At 39.0% G+C, this 24,123-nt stretch overlaps 1 protein-coding gene across 1 annotated transcript in view; it reads right to left on the bottom strand.

Moving 5' to 3' along the window:
* The window catches only part of LOC139716421 (uncharacterized), a 77,784-nt gene extending 54,045 nt beyond the window's left edge, over positions 1-23,739 (bottom strand). The window contains exons 1-13 of the mRNA XM_071627967.1: positions 23,697-23,739; positions 22,930-23,089; positions 17,428-17,546; positions 15,626-15,823; positions 15,180-15,362; positions 14,427-14,681; positions 13,530-13,715; positions 11,605-11,808; positions 10,688-10,885; positions 10,087-10,287; positions 9,268-9,474; positions 8,161-8,264; positions 6,535-6,703 (exon numbers count right to left, since the gene is read on the bottom strand). Of these exons, the coding sequence (XP_071484068.1) occupies positions 6,535-6,703; positions 8,161-8,264; positions 9,268-9,474; positions 10,087-10,287; positions 10,688-10,885; positions 11,605-11,808; positions 13,530-13,715; positions 14,427-14,681; positions 15,180-15,362; positions 15,626-15,823; positions 17,428-17,546; positions 22,930-23,089; positions 23,697-23,739 (2,227 nt within the window). The remainder of the gene's footprint in view (positions 1-6,534; positions 6,704-8,160; positions 8,265-9,267; positions 9,475-10,086; positions 10,288-10,687; positions 10,886-11,604; positions 11,809-13,529; positions 13,716-14,426; positions 14,682-15,179; positions 15,363-15,625; positions 15,824-17,427; positions 17,547-22,929; positions 23,090-23,696) is intronic.
* Between the last annotated feature and the right edge of the window lie 384 nt (positions 23,740-24,123).

The following is a 24,123-nucleotide window of genomic DNA, read 5'->3' as shown; positions in this document are numbered from 1 at the left end:
TAATCGTGATGTCAGCGTTGTCACGCAGGGATCGGATGGCGTCTTGCTGCTTCCGTGATATGTTCGATGAGGGTTCCCGTTCAGTCTCCTTCAGCAGCTTGTCGAGGTGTCTCTCCACATTGCTCACAAACGAGTCGATGAAGGGGTTTCTTCCGCTGGGAACAGCAGGGCGTCGCTTTTGATAGACTAGTTTCCTCGTCGGCCTAGGTTGCGACGCTTCTTCTTCCTCTGCCACTGCCTCTGATTCTGGGCACCTGTTTGCCGCGCGGAGTTCGGTTCGGCGGATTTTTTGCGTGAACTGGAAAGTGTCGGCACACAGCATCCAGTCGCACAACACTTCAACAAACCAAATCACACACTAACAGATCTGCAATGTTGCATTTTATACAAGGACATGGAAGCATTTGAAGAAAGACACGTGAAAGAACTAAAAACAATCATCCGCACACGAAGCTTCCAGGGACAGGGCATGAACATAGATCTATCATGGCTCACGAACTACACTTTTTACAAGTAGGTGCGCCGCTTATTGTTGTATGTTCTCCCGTTTACCCCGCTGCAATAGATCTTATCATTATATTGCTTGAGTGATATAATGCTGACGCTCCTTTTAACCATTTCTTGGAACCAGTCTTTTTTCCACTCCGAGACGTATTGTGACGTATCTATTTAATCAAAAGAAGAAAAATATGATTTTTCACGTATTTCATATTCATGCTATAGTCTCAGATTATTTAAAGACTATCTACTCACCAGAATTTGGAAGTTAATGTATGTGTATGCTGAAGTTTGAAAGGAATGGTAAACTGCTTGCACATATTTTGCATAACCATCAGTGTGACGATTCAGTTTGATTTAAAAAAAATCGAATGTTTATATTGATCATGATAATTTCAGATTATGTAAAGATTATCTATACACTAGAATTAAAGTTAATTTATGTGTATGTTGAATTTTGAAAGAAATAATGCACTGCTTTTACATTACCACCGCAGCTGCGTATTCAGAGGAATTACTTCTGTATCAGTCGTGCCAATTTTTTTCATGTATGCTTTATACTCATTGTAATTTCATTATGACGTAACATTGTACTGTTGCCAGGATGCGCGCTGGGTGTTAGGATGCCTAGCATGGATGCGTTAAAGCGCGCATCCTTAGTAACACGGTTGCAATATATTGTTATGGCTTAATTTTGTTATTGTTCTCTCAGTATCAACACTTGAGAAAGGGCGGCGAGACGCCCGAAAATTTGTGTCAAGAAATAAACCGTTGGTGAATACAGCATGAACTTTGTTGCAGCTTTGTTACTTATCTTTTTATCTTGCCAACACGTGGACTACCTTATCAACATGGATATTCTACATGCGAATTGCCTCCACGCTCGAAGGAAAACCGAGAGAACTGTGACAAAACTAGCCCAGACACATTCGGATATATTTTTCCTTTCTACAACGAAGAAACTTGGCCTGATACCGAAAGGATTTCGTCTGAAGAACCCAATGCGATCAACGTACAACAGCCAGCGCGCTACCAACATCGTCAACAAGGCCTCAGCTCTTCTGAGAAACGCCGCTCTCAAAGATTCCTACGAGAGGAAAAAGCGTTTGACGGAGACATCACGAAATCAGAAAGAACTACTCATCAACATCCTCCGTAGCGAGAACTCTGACGCGACAAGAGTCATTACACAAATAGACTCGCATTACAATAACCACCTGAGAATATGCATGGCCCGCAAAAGAAAAAAGCTGGAGAAACTACGCGAGGAGTCAACATTCCTTGCTGGTACAGGTACTAGATCTCCTGCTAGTGACAGTGAGAGGAATAATAGGCCTATTGTTAACTTATCGAGTTACACTTTGTCTGAAGGGGAGGAGAGCGTACTTGGTCTCGGTATGTCTTTCTGCCCTAACAGGCAACTCGATAAAGTGCAACTGTGTGCCGACACTTTCCAGTTCACGCAAAAAATCCGCCGAACCGAACTCCGCGCGGCAAACAGGTGCCCAGAATCAGAGGCAGTGGCAGAGGAAGAAGAAGCGTCGCAACCTAGGCCGACGAGGAAACTAGTCTATCAAAAGCGACGCCCTGCTGTTCCCAGCGGAAGAAACCCCTTCATCGACTCGTTTGTGAGCAATGTGGAGAGACACCTCGACAAGCTGCTGAAGGAGACTGAACGGGAACCCTCATCGAACATATCACGGAAGCAGCAAGACGCCATCCGATCCCTGCGTGACAACGCTGACATCACGATTAAGCCTGCTGACAAAGGGGGAGCCGTCACCATCCAGGATACAGCGGACTACATCAACGAGGCGGAAAGACAACTGTCCGACACTAGATTCTACAAGAAGCTTGACAGTGACCCTACGAGCTTGTTCACGAAGGAAGCTGAGACTCTTTGTAATAACCTGAAACACATCGATAAGAGAGAAGCGAAACAACTTGTACCAAGTAAGCCGGTAACTAGTAGATTTTACACATTACCTAAGATCCATAAACTTCCGACGATGGTAGCAAATGCCACTGACAAAAATGCTGAAGATTTGGAAACTTCCGAAATTACTGAGTTATCGAGAGAACATAAGATCATTCCGCCTGGACGGCCAATTGTTTCCAGTGTAGGTTCACTTACTGAACCGATGTCAGCTTTCATTGACAAGTATCTACAAGGGGTCTTACATAACGTCGAGAGCTATGTAAAAGATACCAATGATTTTCTTAATAGACTCGACAACATTCAGCTTCCTCCAAATTGCACTCTAGTCACTTTGGATGTCGTCAGTCTGTACACGAACATTCCTCACTCCGATGGGGTTAATGCATTGCGTAGATTTTTGACCAAACACGACCCTTCTTCTGACATGCCCATAGAAGACATTTGTCGTCTTGCCCAGTTCATCTTGAAACATAATTACTTCACATTTGATGATGAATGCTTTCTACAAACTCAGGGTACTGCCATGGGTACTAAATTTGCGCCAGCGTATGCCAGTATTTTTATGGCCGTACTCGAGGAAGAATTCCTCTCGAAAGAAACTCTAAAACCTAGCATGTTCGTCCGCTACATTGACGACATATTTCTCATTTGGCCCCATTCTGACGAACAGCTGTCGGAGTTCCACTCCAAGCTCAACATGGTTCATCCCGACATCAAATTTACTATGGACAGCTCTAGGTCAGAAGTACACTTTCTTGATGTGACTATCCGCAAAGAAGGAGGGAAGCTGAACACGTCTGTTTACCACAAACCTACAGACAGACAGACGTATCTTACGTACAACAGCTTCCATCCTAATCATATTAAGAGGTCAATTGTGTACAGTCAAATGCTCCGCTACAGACGAATCATTTCTGATCACAAGGAATTTCTGGATGCGTCTTTGAAGCTGGGGCAAAAATTCGTTGCAGCGGGGTACCCGTTAGACATTGTGCAAGCAGGTAGGGACCGCGCGATAGCAAAAAGACGCTCATCCTTACTACATCATGATAATCTGAAACCCAAAGACTCACACACACGCAAAGTCTTTGTAACAACATATCATCCCACATCACAACAGTTCATGAAGGAAGTGAGGAAAGAATGGCCTACTCTCAAACAAGTCCAATCGGTAGCTCCCGAGTTAACAGCACGTCCCTTACATGCACAACGACAGCCACGCAACCTGAAGAGTTTGCTTACACGATCTCGAGTCAACAGAACAATCAATCCTACTGGAAATCATAAATGTGGAAACAAACGATGTCAAATATGCGCTCACCTAATCACAGATACAGATATCACACTTGGCTCCGGCCACACCCTCCATCCGACGTCAGGGGACTGCAACAGCAAGAATGTAGTATACAGCCTTACATGCAAGCAATGTCCCCTGGCTGTCTACATCGGAGAAACAACAAATTTTAGACAGCGTTTCAACAATCACAAAAGCACAATCATTAGAAGTCAAACACAACATCCAGTCGCACAACACTTCAACAAACCAAATCACACACTAACAGATCTGCAATGTTGCATTTTATACAAGGACATGGAAGCATTTGAAGAAAGACACGTGAAAGAACTAAAAACAATCATCCGCACACGAAGCTTCCAGGGACAGGGCATGAACATAGATCTATCATGGCTCACGAACTACACTTTTTACAAGTAGGTGCGCCGCTTATTGTTGTATGTTCTCCCGTTTACCCCGCTGCAATAGATCTTATCATTATATTGCTTGAGTGATATAATGCTGACGCTCCTTTTAACCATTTCTTGGAACCAGTCTTTTTTCCACTCCGAGACGTATTGTGACGTATCTATTTAATCAAAAGAAGAAAAATATGATTTTTCACGTATTTCATATTCATGCTATAGTCTCAGATTATTTAAAGACTATCTACTCACCAGAATTTGGAAGTTAATGTATGTGTATGCTGAAGTTTGAAAGGAATGGTAAACTGCTTGCACATATTTTGCATAACCATCAGTGTGACGATTCAGTTTGATTTAAAAAAAATTTATATTGATCATGATAATTTCAGATTATGTAAAGATTATCTATACACTAGAATTAAAGTTAATTTATGTGTATGTTGAATTTTGAAAGAAATAATGCACTGCTTTTACATTACCACCGCAGCTGCGTATTCAGAGGAATTACTTCTGTATCAGTCGTGCCAATTTTTTTCATGTATGCTTTATACTCATTGTAATTTCATTATGACGTAACATTGTACTGTTGCCAGGATGCGCGCTGGGTGTTAGGATGCCTAGCATGGATGCGTTAAAGCGCGCATCCTTAGTAACACGGTTGCAATATATTGTTATGGCTTAATTTTGTTATTGTTCTCTCAGTATCAACACTTGAGAAAGGGCGGCGAGACGCCCGAAAATTTGTGTCAAGAAATAAACCGTTGGTGAATACAGCATGAACTTTGTTGCAGCTTTGTTACTTATCTATATATATATATAATATATATATTATAACGATCCCGTGCTACCATCGCTTAACCTTGTTAACAGAGCACATTGAGCATGATTTTATCTTGTCCGGATGTCAGGATGTTTTCAGCAGAACGCAGTGAGTGACATTTCTAAATTTTACTTGATTTCAAGACTTTCCTTCATAACACTTATCCGTTTGTACTCTATCTTCGCTTAACAGAGCTGTGCAGTCAGTGGAGGTCGAGTGTAAAAAGAACAGCTGTTGGATATTTTGAAAATTTGGCCGAGAAGACATTTAACCCCCATCGGGAAAATTGTTATAATGAAATTTTTGGCTCTTTCCCAATTATTGTTTCTGTTTTCGGTATTACCTTCTCCACCAGCACAGTTTATAAAAGAAATAGAACAAATAGTATTTTCTTTTATCTGGGATGATAAACCAGATTAAATTAACCGACGAACAATAATTGGAGATTATTGTCAAAGAGGTTTAAAGATGTTTCATTTTCTACCCATAATTTCTGGATTTAACATCACCTGGGTGAAAAGAATACTAAAAGAGCAAAACAGAGGAAAATGGAATTCTTTTGAACATCATCTAGATAATTTAGGGGATAATATAACTTGGTATTGTAATATGGCCGGAACAGAAAAAAAGATCAGTTTGAATCAAAGCTGTTTTATACGTGAAATTCTTAAGGCTTGGTGTGAACATACTTTTTCCCTTAATTTACCTCTAGAACAAGTGAAAAAACCAGTGTGAAAATAATGAGATTGTTTTCAAGAAAGCTATGTCTCAAAGGGGTGTATTAAAGATTAAACAAATATTGAGTGATGATGGTTCATCTTTTTAAAGTTTTGAACAGTTTTGGGCTAAATATGGTGTTTGTTGTAATTCTTAGAGTATTTTTTAGTTATTCATGCAAACCAAAACTTAACCTGGATTTAAATATATCATGTTCCTTATATACCAACCCTGAATCAAACGCTTCGTTCTTTTCAGTATGAACTTACTTTTTGCAACGGGACTATCTAACACAGACCTCTGTACGTTTTGTTCGAGCTCCACAGAAACAATTGAACATTTGTTTTGGGAATGCGATGTTACTCAAAGGTTTATTGCTCAAATACAGGAAATTATGTTACAGAATGAAACTCAAATTGCTAAAAGTGCTTTCATACTTGGTTCTCCGAAAACCCAGTGTTACAACGTGGTTTATCTGTATGCAAAATACTTTATATATTCTGTAAGAAATAAAAAGAAACTATTACATTTTAGCCAATTTCGTCCATTTTTAAAGCAAGCGAAGAAAGTAGACGAATATATGTCTGAAAAAAAAAAATCCTAAAGGTATACTGTATCTAACATCACTTGGAATCGTATTCATATCATTTAGAGGTTTTGTAGCTGCCTGTCAATTTTGTATTATTTGTGACATTTATTTTGTACCTGAATGTTTAAGTGAATAAAATTTCTTTGTGGAAAAAAACACATAGAAAGAACAGCAATTAGCACCTTACGTAACATAATGTATCTACGGCTTATCTTCTGTTTGTCTGCTTCCGATTTGGTTGTTCCGTTACAAAAAAAAGGCAATTGTACATACCTTTGACTTCAACGTTGAAAGAACATGTTTGAAAATTTCTTGACAAATCCTCGGCTTTGTAGACAAGGGTGTGGTCACCTTCTGTGAGATTGGTTGGTGGACGATCACTCACTTCTTTGGAATCAACGGCATGAAGGTTAGCCCTTATTTGACGACCTGCGTCCAATGCCTGCAGTGCATAATTATTGATAAAACCCATAACCACTTAATCTAACGTGAAAATACCGACGCAAAAACATGTCAATCGAGGTTCACGAAACCTCTATACTTTCATTTTCACCCCATTACCCACTCCTCAGCGAGTGACGAGACCAATGCATGCTATCAATTAATGCAGCCCGACCAGACGACGTGCAAAGCACGGCTGTCGCGACATGCTGTGCAGCGACAAGGGTGTGTATATCATTTATATGTAATGCAGTCTGGTTATCCAGTGTGTACCTGTTTAGTTGATGCCAATACCAATTTACAGAAAGGTATAACTATAGTTCCTCCTTCATGATACCAGTCAGCAACACATCAGTAGTGTGGCGCTACCCTCGTCGTAGGTGTATTGTAGAAATGCAATGGATGCTCCATATAGGAATTTCTTTTATTTCAAAAAGTTTTCCGACACTACACTGGATTTTACTCGTGACTTGCTAAAGACATTACGTATTATACAACACCTCAGAATGATCTCGAATTGTGATTGGCCAAGAACATGTCACATGACATTCAATAGAAAATACCTACCAAACTCATTGAGAGTGACAGCCATACAATAGGCCCCTGGCATGGGCCTATTGCATGGCTCGAAGGTACTATAGCACGGCTTCGTGGGGGGCTACTAATGCATGGCCGCTCACAGAGTTCTGTGGCTCACAGCAGCAAAGCGCCAGCAAACTACATTGTACGTGCTGGCCGGCTGCGCTGCGATGCGCTGCCGATAAACAGACCAGTCGCGGCGGAGTACTGCAACATTAACGTGTACGCGCAGCTACTTTACCTAGCTATAGTTGCATGTATTGCGGCCTACCTAGTTACCTACTGCTGTGTTTTTAGTTTTGACTCTGATCTGCTACGTGGACCACAGTGATCCCAAAATCAAGACTTCATTTCAAGTTGAGAAACCGTAATTTGATTATTTTTCTGTGTTTTTATACAAAATCATTTTCGGAAATAGAGAAAGCCTAGACCTACTACTAGATCTACCGACATCTCAGGTAGGCTTAACAGTCAGGCCTAACTCGATCTAACGTTAGGGTAGAATGGGTATAGACCCTGCGGAGTTTGTGATTCCTGTGACTGTGTGGTCGAATCATGACGAGTGTTTGAAAGCAGTACACAGGGTGGTTTACAATTCTCGGCCTAATTGTTACATTTAATTTTGGGCCTTCCTGAGTTAGCGGTCACTAATTTAGTACTGTGATTGTGGACAAGGTGTTGTATAAAACGAATAATTTATGATTTTGTTCGTGCATTGGGGCACGTAATACCGCACTCGGCGCGAGATTCGCCACTGGTCTATTCAACGCGGCGTTACGCGCCTTGTTGAATAGACCAGTGGCTTATCTCGCGCCTCGTGCGATATTCGTGCCCTATGCACTCACAACTCATAAATTATTCGTATACTAAAATACTCACAATGATTGGTTCCCATTGGTCATATTGTACGAAAGCAGTAAGCTGACCTTCACTGGCAAACAAGACTTTATCAGAAGGACACTGTAGGTCTGGATCTGTGTCGTCTGAAAACAACAACAACAACAACAAAGGATTAGGATAGAAACGGAACCCATCATCATGAGATGAAATATGATCGATGTTTACCATTACTCTGCAGCAGAGTTTTTTTTTTCCATAACCTTTTTATTGATTCCATATTCGAAACAAATTCATGACAACTCAAATCACATACAGCTGTATATTACAAAATCCACGATTCAGCATAACACAATTATAGTGAAATCAAGCAAAGCTGTACTTTCAGCAAAACAGTACATTCGTAAAGAATACTTCAATCTATCCACACACAAAAGTGGGTTTAATAGAATATGAAGAGTTTAATGGAATATATGATCGATGCTTATCATTACTGTGTAGCTGAGTTTAATGGAATATGATCAATGCTTACCATTACTGTGCAGCAGAGTTTAATGGAATAATGATTGATGCTTACCATTACTGTGCAGCAGAGTTTTCATTTTTTTTTTGTATTCTAACCCTCGTCTCTTCTCTTTTGATACTTTAAAACTCAATTTACAATGAAGTCTCAAAGAGATTATAAGACAGTACAAAGAAAACATTCAGAAAAAAAAATGATTTCCAGATGAATACAACCAATAAATTAGTAAGAAATACAAACGTGACAAAGCATGTTAAGACAATGACGATTTGATGTACATCTTCTCTTCAAATGCAATGTCACCTTTTTTTCTTATCTTTTATTCTTTTTTTAAGTCTCAGTCTACTTGATGTTGACATTCATAAATAACTTCAAAGAACTGATTTTTTATTTCAATCCTCCTTATTGGTGACAGATTAAGCAACAGAAAATGTGGACATGTCTTTTGTTGTACATCGTGTATAGGCCAAAGGTTTTTGAGTTTTGAATAAATCTGAATTACAGGATTAAAACATTTCGGCGATGATTATTTTTGATTCAACACATCATACAGAATAGTAAGGTGTACAGTGATCATTGGGTGAGCATTGCCATTCGCTTTTCATGAGGATGATTTGTCTCGTTACCAACGCAACGCTGATCTACACCATCCCACGTGCCGTCCTGTCGGCATCGCCTTGACTGACTGTAGAGGGCGGTATAACCTTCATCACATCTCGATTGGCAGACGCTGTTGAACTCCTGATAGCCTATTACGGAAAAATTGTTCCCGTTCTTACTGCACGATGCGATGAATCCATTGGAGGGATGCTGCAGGGGATCACACCTCACGACTAAAAAAGATTCCATGAATAGTGCATACAATAAAAAGCAAGTGAAACCAAACCTACAACAGTGTAAGGAATGTTTCATTATCCCTGATGCAACGATTATAATAAAGTAGGATTTACTGAAGACAAATTTTCAATCCTACGCAAAACCAACGATTTTATAAAGAGTTCTACCATAACCATTAATAACATGGTCAGCAACAATATATGATGAATGGCTGTTCATTACTTTGGCTAACCACGAAATGACATCTATCATTCCTCGAGCGAGGACGGGTGTTCAAAACGGAATGTCATAATGTCCATACATGGGAGCCGGCAAAAATAACATTCTACTGGTCTTAATGGTACACTGAGATAAAAAACCTCTATTCCACTTATTCTTACTGAATAGATAACATCACTCACTGTCATGACAAAATACATAATCCAAGCAAGAGTTCCTTCCCCTCCTAAAAAATAAAAGCAAAAATAACCAACCAACCAACAAACAAACAGACAAACGAACAAGCAAACAAAATCAAACTACCTAGGTGAAAGGCACTGGGATGGAGAAAGTAATTGATTTAATATGGTCTCCCTCCCATCTCCAATAAACCTTTAAGTATCCCTTACCTGAACAAGAAATAGTCCCCCCATTCCAGACACCAATGTTATGTTCATTGGCAATACACGTCCGAGCTACAGGCACGGCCGGGCTGTAGCCTACATTGCAGTATAGTGTGCAGGTCGTGCCGTATCGCTCCTTTCTCGAAAAACACCCGGATTTGCCCCCGTTTGCCGGTGTTGGTAAAGCGTCTGCTTCACATTCAATCGCTGTTGGAAATGTTGGTCAAAAGAAAAATGTTGGTCAAAATGAAAGAGCACTTGACTAATCGCTTTCAGAAAGCAGGGGGAATAATTGCTACCTTTAACATATGTCAGTATCAAGTTCATGGAATGTATAATTTTCATGAAAAAAAAATGAATTTTTGTGGAATTCTCTTCATATTTTCTTTAGATTGTCTTCCACACATGACGTCATGACCTCTAGTAGTCTCCTCATCCGGTGTTTTCAACACCAAAACTTTAAAAATTCACAACTTTTGCATCGATTGTCCGATTTTCCTCAAACTTTCACTGATGTGTTCGACTAATGTTGCTGCTTTCACTCAATCCACATTTCTCTTTGGTTTTTGGTTTCCTTTAAGTGGTACAGCGCCTCAATACCTCGTACCTTCACATGTAGGTGTTGGCTGCAGCCAGGAGCCGTACTGACCACACCCGATGATAGCTTGCCCCGTCATGACGTACCCTTCTCTACAGGTCAGCTCACAACTTTCTCCAGCAGGCACTACTGACGACATGGCGCAGGATGAGTTTTGATTGGAGACTATCAACCCACCGTCCAGGTAGGGGACGGCGCATGTTTGCACTGGCGTGCAAGAAAAAAAAAAAGTAATAAAATACAGGGTTCTCTGTTACGTGGTATAGTTCCCTATGCGAATTCCAGTCCGGGAAAATGTTATTATAATGGTTTCAGCATGGTTCTCAAACTTAAAACAATAACAACAACAAACAAACAAACAAGCATGTGATATCTTGATCATAAAAAGACATTATCGTCGATGATGACTTTTAAAACATGAGCTGACTCATTTGATAATAGCAACTGAATCAGAAATGAAGAAACGCAAATATTTGTAGATCATCATTATTCCTGTTTGTGTGTATTACAAGGTACTTTATCATATATCTAATCAAAGTGATTATGTGTTTGTAACTCATAGTGGTATCCCTATGTCAGACTCATCCCTATACTCAAGAAAGCATGTGGCTAGTCCCCTGGAACTCCAGTGGTGTATACATACATGATTATTGTATATAATATAATATATATAATAAAAATATACATACACACACACACACACACATATATATATATATATATATATATATATATATAAACCATATCATATACATTATAATATTGTATAAGATATATATATATATATATATATATAGAGAGAGAGAGAGAGAGAGAGAGAGAGAGGGAGGGGAGGGGAGGGGAGGAGGGGGCGGTGGGGGGGGGGGGGGAGAGACGTCTGTATGCCTGTTTGTTTGTATGCAGAAAATTGAGATAACTGTTATCACCTTCACAAATCGGTTGCTCCCCAATCCAGTTGGCTTGCTCCGAACCGATCTGCGCAGCGCACTGCAACACCCCACTGACGTCATTTGCAATCCTGTACCCTGGGAGACATTCCAGGCAGCAGAGGGCGCCATGCACTGTGGGGCAGCGCACTCCCTGGCAGAAAAACCCGTTCTCTGGGGGCGCTATGTCCGTACAGTGTAGTTCTGACGGTAGGATTCAGCACAACAGAAATCATTAAAAACAGTTAAGTTATGTGAATTGTTACATTGACGTTGCTTCATGGCACAGTTGTTGATGTCACTGTTTTCTTTGGGACAACCATTTTATGGAATGCTTAAAGGAAATAATGCGAGGTGAAAATGTATAGGCCCTCCTACTGTAAGTGTCTCATTCCATCACACACAAACACACACACACACACACGTACACAAGTAGAAGTAAATTATTAATTTACATTGGATAAATTAAGTCATTTCAAAAGTTTAATTATTACTTGCGATTTTGCTTACGTTGCTAAATTTCTAGAATGACGTTTTATTACAAAATGTCATAATCACGATTATATCGACATGATGAATAATTACTCTCTGAACACTGTTGCATAGTTATAACATTCTACAAAGTTACTTATAGATCAGCCTAATGATATCGGTACAGATCGCAAAAAACCCCAAAGAAACAAAATTGATCATAATTTTAATGTGACTAAATAATTAAAGAGGGATACATAATGTGTATGTTAATGAATGTACAAACCTATGTATTGTGCATAGAGTTATGTCATCTTGCTATGAACACGCGATTGTCACATAAATCATGTCCGGACATTGAAGTATCAAATCAAAACATTTTTGGCTCAGGCAGCGAGAGTCGAGCTCCTGTTTGTCTTCCGGGCGGTTTAGATCACTTAGCTGACACTGTTGGCAAACCTTTTATGAAACTACCCGTATAGATTCATCAGGCATACCAGAATGTGAAAGCACACAAAACAGACTGAAAAATTTGAAAGACAGAACTTTCAGTGACAAAAATTTACTTTTCTAGCATAATGAAAGAGCACTTGACTAACCGCTTTCAGAAAGGAGGGGGAATAATTGAAACCCTTAGCATATGTCAGTATCAAGTTGATGAAATGTGTAATTTTCATGAATTTGTTTTTGTGTGGAATTCCCCTTATATTTGTCAGGCTCAGGCAGCGAGAGTCGAGTTCCTGTTTGTCTTCCGGGCGGTTTAGATCACTGTAGCTGACACTGTTGGCAAACCTCTTATAAAACTACCCCTATGGATTCATCAGTCAATGTGAAAGCACATTGCAATGTGACGTGTGTATGAAATAAAAAAATCACAAGGGAATCATAATTATACTAGTTAATAGCCCCTGCTTGGTGCAACATAGCAAACACAAATACATGCTGCACAGTTCAAGGGAATACACGCCAAACCATTATAATCTGTTATAAGTGAAAGTGGGTAGGCAGCCCTTATATTTCTATAAGCCCTGTGGTCATTCCGGGTCAGTCAAGGGTTATTCCACACACACACACACACACACACACACACACACACACTCTATACTATATGTTACTTAGAATAATGTATGCTACAATTTTGACATTAGTAATATACATGTTGTATGGAAATGAGATTAAAAAGAAATGGATGAATAAATGAACAAAATAATGAATAAATGAAAGAAAACTGTACCAGAAGTGAATCAACAATAATCTTGAAAAATACTTTACAAAGCCTTTTTAAAGAATTTCATACAAATTCAAAAAATGTAAGTGATGATGGTGATTGATAATAACAAAGAAAGCAATAAAATGTACAATTCCGTACGCGTCATACACGTCGGTGATATTATATGCAGGGCATATTTTTCAAAACCCCATTTAGGCAGATTTGTCGTTCGAGTCTGACCTACCAAGGCACTCGGGAGGTTGGTGTGTCCACTCCCCTCGTGTGTTTCGCTTCTCGCATGTGGTCGAGCTGTGACCCTCAAGTCTGAAGCCAGTGCTGCAGGAGAATGTGCACTGTGAGCCGCGGTAAGTACTGGCGCTACAGTATGTTTCTAGTCCAGGTCGAATCGGTAATGGACTACACTGGATTACTGCTTGGTAATAGCCACATACAGAAGAAACACGGCGAGACAACAAGGTTATACTTACAGCGTGCGGAGAAGTGTTTTTATAGGACAATTATTTTCTGACAAGTTAAACGTTAGTCTGAAAAGAAAGAGCAATAGTTCAAAAGTACCGGAGTGAAATTTGATCAAACACGGATACAAATTAGGAAAGTTGTAAGTTTTGCTAATTTTCACAAAACAGTTTTAATGTTAGACAGTCAATACAATTTTGGCTTTTCAAATGTGTGAGTTGGTTTGGTTTGGTTTGGTTTGGTTTATTTCTGCATTTGTATTACCCTTTATTGTATTTATTAATTTGCCAGTTGTAATAGCGTAGCAACTACTGATTACGATTATGCTCCTTTAGAGTAAACAAGTGCGTAATTTGTAATCATCAAAATATGAAGTATCACATAATCGTTGCTATATGAATATGATACTATTTGAAATGCGACTGTTGTCATCATTGCTATGGTTGTAACTGTGATTTATGATTATAAGTAGTTATCATTATTACCTTATTGGAAAATATCACATTAGTACCGTTGTTGTGGCTAATGTATGATTGTAAGTAGAGATTAGTAGCATTATCGTTAACGGTTTATTATGGTTTCTATCATTTTGCGTTAGGCATTCTCATAATCAACGTTTCTATTACTGTTACAGTAACCGTTTCAAAGTAAGAGGTTGACGTACGCTGAACAATTCTAGTAAAGGCACACTCGGCAACGTTCCCCTCTCCGTCTTCGGCCGTGTATCGAATCGTGTAGATGCCCGGATCGAGCGCCGTTCCTGGTGGCGGACCTTCGACTTGGATGACATCAACAGTCGCCACTGAATTGTCAGTTGCTGAGGGCACTATCCAGTCAACAACAGCTTGGGTTTGTCCTGGCGGCGCGTAAATGGGGGGTTCGCTTCCTGGACAGTTGTTAAACGATGGCCCGGTTGTGTCTGTCGATGAGGATAAAGGAAAGTGGGGGTGGGATGGGAGCAGTCTTGAGTTAAAATTCCAGAACAGTATTTGCTTAATTTTGCAATCTCATGCGACTGGGAAAAGAAAACTATTAACTGACATTGATTAGCGTTCAGGCTGCAGTCATATTATTTCCCTTAAAACCGCTAAAATTGCCACGTTTGAAAACATGTCACTTGATTTAATCCTGAAATGTTTATAACTACTATTGACAAAAAAAAATCAATATCTATTTCATTGTCAGACTATATAGTATGAAAGTTCTGGTTAGCGACATGAAGCTGAAATGCGGTACTTGCAATAGATTGATTTTGAAGCTAATGCCAAGACAAACTCTGTAACGATGAAACAAAATAAATAAAAACCGAGTTTTGTAGTAAATTGGATGTTTGTTTGCCTAATTTCTTTTGTATTTCGTCAGTGCTTCTCCAAATAAGATCAAACTATGACTTTAAACAAATCCAACCAATACTCACCTGTACATTCAGACACACTGACACCTGTCCATCCGTTTGCCAAACACACCCGATCTCTGGAAGAACCCAGCGGGAGCGAATAGCCGTCATTGCACCGAGTGGAACAGATGCTGTTATAGACTTTTGAATTCGTGCATGTCAAATGACCATTCAATGGCGCCGCGAGAGAAGGGCACGATATTTCTGGGGAAGAACGAAAAATTCATCAAGTTTATATATTGTCATCTTCTTATCATTTATTTATCATCATTATCATTATTATCATTATCACAGTTCTATTATCAACACCATTATTGATATTATCATTATCATGATCATCATTATCATTTCCATTATTATCAGTATTCATGAAAATAACATTCAGACAAAATGAAGAATGACTAAAAATACTGGATGAAAACGATCATCTCGCGATACCCGTTCCTATCAACAGCGATCAGCAATACCTTGGCATGTCGGGGGGTTGGAGACCCAGTCAACAGTGTTGGACGTCCCAAATTCAGCGCACACTTGATCTCTTACGCCCTCTAGGGTAAAACCCTGTCTACAGCTGTAATGGCAAACAGTGTCTACCGTAGCATCATATGTAGAGGAACAATCATGGTAGCCATTTGGTGGGTGTGGACGAGCAGGACATTTCAGAACTGTAACGATTAACATGTAAAACATGGCCACAGTGTAGGCATGTAAAGGCAAACACAAATAAGAGATGTAGCAAAAGAAAATGGCAGAAAGGCAGAGAAAGAATATCAAAAAAAGAAAAGAAGAAGAAGAAGAGCTGTGCAGTGAATACCATTCGATCACGTTTTGTGAAGTCAAGTTCCACTCATTCGTTCGCACTGAATGATGACACTTTTTCCGAAATGTATATTAACGTGCCTTTTGAAATTACAATAGATAATCAGTGGAGATTTATCCTATATAAACGAAACGAGATAAAAGCAGCCGGTCAGGGACAGGTTGGGCCTCCTGACAATTAATATTGAGGATGTGGAGACCGCGCCATCCAACATGTAGTGCTCTCTGTCCCTCTCCGAACAGAAAATGCGATTGTGACGTCGCTTGCGCTTCAGGGCTCACACCTGTAAATAAAATGGACTGTCCCAGACCCCTTCACAAATTCGTACCAAAGATACCAAAATAAATGAAGAAAAAAAATAATTAAAAATCAATGACGTAGTTTGGCAAAAAACTGAATAGCTGTAGATATTGAGTATGAATTCCTCTACAAACTGCATTTTGGTTGGAAGATGAAAGCTTTTCTGATGGAATTTGAGGGGACTATATTTCATTGGGTACGTGTACGGAAAATAGGTGATTTTTTGAGTGACAAGAACTCGTAGTCTGGCTTTGCGGACCCCTGGACAGAATTAGAGCAGAACAACCCACCCTGGCAATCTGATGGATGAAAGGTAATATCTCACTTATTCAGGTTAGTGAAAATGAAACACCTCATTTCTCCCAGCTATTTTACAGAATTTTTTGAAATTTGAATTTTAACACACGTCTCTGTGGGGAATTATTTACCCGTGTGAGCCCTTTACGTCTCGCTGTTTAGTGCTTGAAATTGTAATTTCTTCACATACATGTACACATGTAGGTAGGTTCGAAGGGCTGCACGTCACAAGTCCGACACCCAGGAGCCATACAGCCCACGAGACATACACGTGGCCCACGAGTCACACAGCCTATGAGACATACAGCCCACGAGACACACAGCCCACTAGTCATACAGCCCACGAGCTCGACACTAAGCAAATAAGGCCCATGTGTCCGACCCATGAGTCTGTCACCAGGCAAACAAGGCCCACGAGTCCGACACTGTTTACATCACGAGCTTAATGTATAATATAAACTGTATCGATCTCGTGGGCCTTTTTTGCCTAGTGTCGGACTTGTTCGTAAGTTCAAAGTCTCAGAAAACTTTAATCCCTTTTTCCGTTAATTTTCATTTTGTCTATGGGTCGTCTCTTTGCTATAACACACACACACACACACACACACACACACAAAGAGAATAATAATAATAATGTAATAATGTAATAATTTGCAATGGAAAAAAAAAGTATGTGTCACTGTTTGCGAAAAATCAATGAACGTGTGAATCAGTAGAGGAATACAGGAATGACCATAAGACTCGACGAAGTAGGCCTCTTCTACTTATTCCTATGACTTGGCTTTCAAAGGGAGAATACAAATGTATGGTTCATTATGAGACAGAAGTGGATGAAAATGTAGGACCACTAACTTTCTACTTCAAACACCAAGACACAGATGGCTCGATTCGGCACAGGAGCAGAGTCTTGAGCAATGTACGAGACCGCGTGGAGTCCTTCGCCGAATTCCTCCGGTAAGGGGATTAACAACCTGCGGCATAGAGACAAAAAAGGAAGCGGAATAAAAGTAACTGAATTTTCAGTGGAGATGTGGGAAGGATAATGAAAGTACAAGAGTGGGGAACGTAGAGATGATATTAATCATTCTTAGAACCTTTATATGCCTAATTTAGCATTCCATTTGTGTCCGTGTATAACAAAACCAACGGAAAAAACACGATTTTCCGTGAAAACTCAAAATAGATGAAATAGGTCAACCTCGTCAGCTCTTACGTTCTCATATTTTCTGAAAGAACGATAACTCTTCTTCTACTGTCTGTTTTGCAGTTTTTCTAGAACACTTTCTTTTTTCTCGAATTGTGTGATTAGATATATCTTAGAGGTAACTTGTCATTTCTAAAAAAAGACACTACACACTTTTCACCTTCAACTCTATTGTAACTTTTAAAAGGACATGTAATTGTGTGGAAAGAAGGTATCAGTTATCAATAGAATGTGCTTAATATGTATGCAAACTTTCAGCATGACGCAATAATTAATTTACAATGGTTTCTACGGAGTTTCATATCCTGCTTTTTTCTGTCCTACTCAATGTGCAGAGCACTATACTGGGTGAGATAAAATTACGGAGACCCTATACTTCACAGCCTCCCTTCTCTTGTCGAGAATGTACATAATGTATTACATGGTTGTCTAAATGTGTGCATACATGTACACACATTGGACTGACCAAAATTGTGAAGAAGTTTTTATTTGCATGGCCGGCGCAACGGGGGGGGGGGGGGGGGGGGGGGGGGGGCGAGCCCCCCACTTTTTTTCTTTTTCTTTTTCTTTTTTTTTTGCAGAAGATATGGGGTCTCACTTTTTGGGCCCCGACTTTTTTTTTCAGGAAATAATTATAGGGTTATACAATTCTCTTTTTTTTCTCTCTCTCTCTCTTTTCTGCTTGTCAGGCGATGTCAGTAAACAGTCACCCAAAGTGTCACCAGAAAATGTCAAGTCCCCCTTTGTTTTTGCCAGTCAGCCGATTAATCCCGGAAGTGGCGCTAGAAAATGTTAAACCTTTTTTTTTGTAATGCTTGTCAGCCGATTAACCCGGAAGTGGCACCAGAAAATGTGGCAGCAAAATTCCCCCCCCCCCCCATCATCAAAAGCGAATCGAAAGCCCTGCTCCCGTAAAGTTGGTCCCGTCACTTTGGAAAATTTAGCGCCACCCCTGATTTGTAGAGCTACACATGCATGCATGTGAAAGAATAGAGCTCACACAATACAGATCGTTCCCTTCACCCGTGTATGTACAGTAGTTGTGTATATAAGAATTCCTTAGTATGTTATGTGTGTGTATCAATACACACTGTGAGTCAATGCATACACTGTACAGTACATACTTAAAGGGACATTCCAGACGATTTTCATAATTTCACATCGTGTAGTACATAAATCGACAACTCCATGTATAGATTTGTGGAATTTATTGTGGTTTTTGATCAGAGAAACAATACTTTGAAAAACCTTAAACAAATTACACTGAACAAGGATGATGACATAGGAGGTTCACATATTTCAGAAATGTAGCAGTGTAATTCCACTACAATGCCGCTTGCTTGCGAGTTCACCTGTGTATAATCTATGCATGCCTTCTTCTTTTGTTCTGCTTCCTTGAGCCCCAACTCATGCATACTTATGGTGACTCTGCCATGTCATCATCCTTGTTCATCGCAATTTGTTCGAAATTTTGAAAATATTCTTATTCTTCATCCCAGTTATCATAAAATCTGAAACGCTGTCCTCAGTATAACTATCAATTGTGACCGTGCACCTCAAAACGAACATAAAGTCGCACACACTGATTTTGCGTGAGGACTGAAAATAAGTGAAATGGGTCAACCTAGCCGAACTTGACTTTTTCATATCTTCTGAAAGAGCGGGTCTTCTTTTACATTATGCTAAAATTTGGTATCATAAAACGGGCAGGAAAGTGTGTTTTTTAGCAGCTAATCTCGAACATTTTTGGTAGAATAGTGTGATTAGGTGTGTCTTTAGAATCCCTTTTTTACTTCTGAAAAACCTTGTCCACACTCTTCACTTTCAACTCTAATAACTTTTGAAAGGATAGTGCTAATGCTATGAAAGTTGGCATTAATTATGGACAGAATGTGTTAATGAGGCATGCTTAATTTCATTTTAATCTGATAATCCCTTCATTGTTGTTACTCTGGTGGTTTACTTCCTGTTTTTTGTCCCATTCATCGCACAGCCAGCACGGTTTGGTAAAGATTAAGCGCTTGAATAGACACTGTATACTTCAGAGCCTCTTTTCTCAGTTCACACTTTTCCTGAGTTTGTGCTTTCTTTCCAATATTTAGATAGGTTAGGAGAGTCCATTTGACTTGAGTTATAGATCATTTTAAAGCTTAAAGTCTGCTCTTTCAGAATATGGTCTTAACTAAAAATTCATGTCTGGCGACTTTTTGTTTGTTTTGAGGTGCAGGGTCACAATTTATAATTGTTCAAATGCAAAAATCTGAAAATCAGCCGGAGGTCTCCTTTAATTGCAGTGTGTAGGCCGGTTTTCTGTGTTCGTTATGTTAGGGATGATGTCATACACATAACTAGACAATGAGCTAGGGTGTGTGGAAGGACATAGAACTCACAGGTATATAGCCCTGGTTTGGAGATAGTAACAGAATATTCAATAATAGTTAAAGGGAATTATATAAGCTACAGAAATTACGAAGTAGTCAAAGTACCTAACACCTTTGCTCTGAGAGTTTCGTCACTTCTGGCTCTGAAGTGACTTGCATTATTTAGTACCTGTATTACATGCAGACTTGCTACATTATGTGGAGATAAGACCTAGGAGACATTTTGCTGTGGACAGTTGATTCGCCTATATTGCATTATTTGCTGGATTACTTGCTGCATAATTACCTGTTGGATTATTGCAAACTGACTGGACACGGTGGTCTCAACATTTGGATACGACACGCTTCACCGTAGATTTATACATGGATTACCGTAACCTGTGACCTCTGAGAGTTCATCTGGGAGGATCACTTACTCTGCATCGAGAATCATTCATCTGTGCATTAAAGGCATTATTTACCATTTGCAGATGAAACAAAAACCGAGCTGTAGTGTTTCAAAATTGTTCTGTAATGTGAGTTAGGGATAGAAACCACCTTCGCAAAAAAAAAAGTTAATCAGTATAATTAATGTTAAGCATTGTGAAATAAACGAAATGTGAACAATAGTTAAGATAAAATTGTCTCTAGACTAAACCGCCTATACAGTTATGGTTTAATAGGCAAAGTAGTGATATTTCTCCATATTTTAGGCTTTATTGCAAAACTTTTATATGGTATAATGTTTAGTGATACAACAGACCTACACATATGCATCACGTGTGATAACTTGAACATTTTTTTAATCACTGCTCTCGAAGGTAAACAATACCTTTAACCCTATAAAGCCCAAGCTACTTTGACACCTTCCAGGCCCAAGGGGGGGGGGGGCACATTGTGCCCCCCTATATAACTTCTTTATTATGTGATGTATGACCGTCATATTTGGCACCTGGATAGAGCAACTCATACTCTACATGACCCAACATTTGAAATTTCTCAAGGTCATCCACTGAGGGCGCTATTTACCAAAATATAAAGAAATACATAGGAAATACGCTAAAATCATTTTTTTTTCTTTGTATTTCTTTATCCCCAGCATATATGTTTTTATTTCTTATCAATCATTTTAATATTTACCACAAAGGAAAAGCAAGTCAACCTTCACTATTTGTTATGGTTGAAATTTCTCAAGGTCAACATATGGGGGCGCTATTCATTACAATATAAAGAAATATATGAAATCTATGATGTATTGCTTGGAATGGATACATATATTGGCGTCACATTTCATATTTCCAAATATTGAAATTTTAAGTTTGCAAATTGATAATATGATAAACAAATGATATCCCAGGTAAAGCTTGTGTGAAGATAACACAAAATAAAAGGGTAGTCTTTGGAAAATGCTGTATTTTCAATTATTTCTATTATATCTATTGTTTGATGCCTATGTCATATGAAAATAAAGGAAATAATAAGAAAACCATTTCAGAGTAATTCACAACCATAATTACTTCACTGTTTGGTCCTTTAGCAAATTACAGCCAAGAAAACTCCCATTTCATCAATTATTATATTGTTAACTGAAATTGGAAAAGAAAATATGCAAAATCTGACGAACATGGTTGTCAGTTTACGGTTGCCATGGCAACCAGCAATATCGGATATTGCTAAATTATACATCAAAATGTTTGCAATAAGATTTAAGGAAAAGTCACCAAATTTGGTTGAAATCGGGTAAAAGGTGTAGGAGTGGCAAACGAAAATATGGTAGAGGGGGCACAATGTGCCCCCACCCCCTTGGGCTTTATAGGGTTAAGCCTCATCTCTTGGACATTTCCAGGGGATTACATTCAGCTGTAACATATAATTATAATTATGTAAGTGATCATAGGCCTAATTGTTGATTGTACTAGGATAGTGATTTACAGCGAAAATACTGTTCTTGATAACGTGCCTGAACATTAATTTATTGTTCTTTGGTGCGATCATTTTTAGTGTGATTTTGGTCGTAACACTCTGTAAGCACTTTTCCAGAACCTTTCCAGCACCTTCTTTCTAATGTTTGGATAGGTTGGGGAAAGTCCATTTCATTGAGTTATACAGAGTCTGTTGTTTCAGAATCCGCCCTTTAGCTTAAATTCCATGATTGACGACTTTTTTTTTTGGCGGTTTTGTGATGCAGGGTCACATTAATTTTGTAATCACTTTAACTCTTCGTCCAGCCCAAACTCCAAAATCTTGACATCCCTTCCCTCTTGTGAACATTCACAGTTCTAGTTTACCATGGGATTGCGATGTGGTTACATGACTCTTGTTCAAATCCTTTGGAACCGTCATTGTGGTACAAACTATTTGAACAGCATCTCAAGTCGTCAAGATGTTTTATTTGTACAAAATTTCACGCTTTGATATGTTCTGAGAGCCACCACACACAACATCATGATATCCCGTTTTATAATCATAAATGATGATATTGTTGACGTCACTGGTACTTCTGTCATTTACATTGACATTGTTATTCTTTTACTGTTGTAATATTTTCGTCATCCAAATTCCTGACTGTTATTTCTCTGGTGATTTTCTCAATTTCCCTGGTGTCTACTGGTAAGTATCTCATTAAATTTGAATTTGAATTTGTAAACATGGTAAGATTCAGCAATGTGTATCATTCAATCACGGTAAACGTTGACAACATTTCAGTCTCTCCGGCTTCGTCTTACATTACTACTACGCTGTTTGTTTGTTTTTTTTTTTTTTTCAGAGAATGATCATATCAATACTCACTCTACAGTGACGGGGTTACTTTCGGCGTCGGCAGCTGAAGGTTCCGGCCAAAAGCGTGTGCTGATTGGTTCAAGGACCGTCTTCTTTTCTAGGTTTGTGACTGGGTCCTCTTCATTACACTCTTTGTAAGGACTTTCAAACGTCGGTGGCGAAGTGTCAACTACATATTCATTGAGGGAAAGAAGTAAACGTAACCAAATCTTTTAGCCGCGTTCGAGGACCATTCAGTCATGCACATTAAGGGTTAGACTGTGCTGATGAAATAATGCAGAATGTAGTCCCTACTGACTTTTGGCCCATATGTAAAGGAAATCTTAATGAATTGCTAAAGACATCAATGTTACCACGAGTCGATACGTTCAATCAGGAGCCACAGGAAATTAACCCATGGCTTAAGAGCACTAGTTGTACATATGAGTTAAGATGTCAATAATAATAATTATTCAGATGTTCAGCTAGTTTATTACAAAAAAGTTGTTTCAATATCGGAGTGAATACATCAATGAGTACAAAATAAATGGGGTAAATCCGCTGAGTTTGGACGATTTTTCAGCCAATGCTGTATGATTAATTTCTCTTTTTTTTAAACATTCTGTTCACCGTTCTATAAAACAAAAGACGCGATTTTTTTTTGTCGTCCCATGGAACAGAGTGCAATCGATAATTATGGAAACCAGGTTTAAACTCGTTAAAATCGTTGGTTTAGCATTCCATTGTTACATTATGTACAAAAGTCTAAGCAACACACTCTGACTGATGCATCCTACTGACACTGATTATCAGCGGAAACATCTCATGGTCATTTGGCATCCTAGAGATTTGAAGGAAACATAATTTTCCGTCTGTTGGTTTTACAACGTTAAGCTGTTGCTCTCTCTCTCTCTCTCTCTCTCTCTCTCTCTATATATATATATATATATACTCCTAGATGGGTCATTTGGAAGACATTTCCATTTGTTTTATATGCAAATTTTAAAATACATGTTCAATGGCAATTTACGCAATGGAGACACGAAAATTGTCTCCTTAATGACCAGTTGTCTCCCTAATGAAGACACTTCTCCCCAATATGTCTCCCTAAGGTGCCAACTAGGGATATATATATATATATATATATATATATATATGTGTGTGTGTGTGTGTGTGTGTGTGTGTGTGTTGATTTACCCACGTATTGACGTTTATACATTGATA

This window comes from Diadema antillarum, unplaced genomic scaffold (genome assembly GCF_040938485.1).
Source record: "Diadema antillarum isolate AM-2024a unplaced genomic scaffold, OU_Dant_1.0 scf00000065, whole genome shotgun sequence".
In the NCBI taxonomy this organism is placed as follows: domain Eukaryota; kingdom Metazoa; phylum Echinodermata; class Echinoidea; order Diadematoida; family Diadematidae; genus Diadema; species Diadema antillarum.
This window is presented reverse-complemented; position numbering and strand designations above follow the sequence as displayed.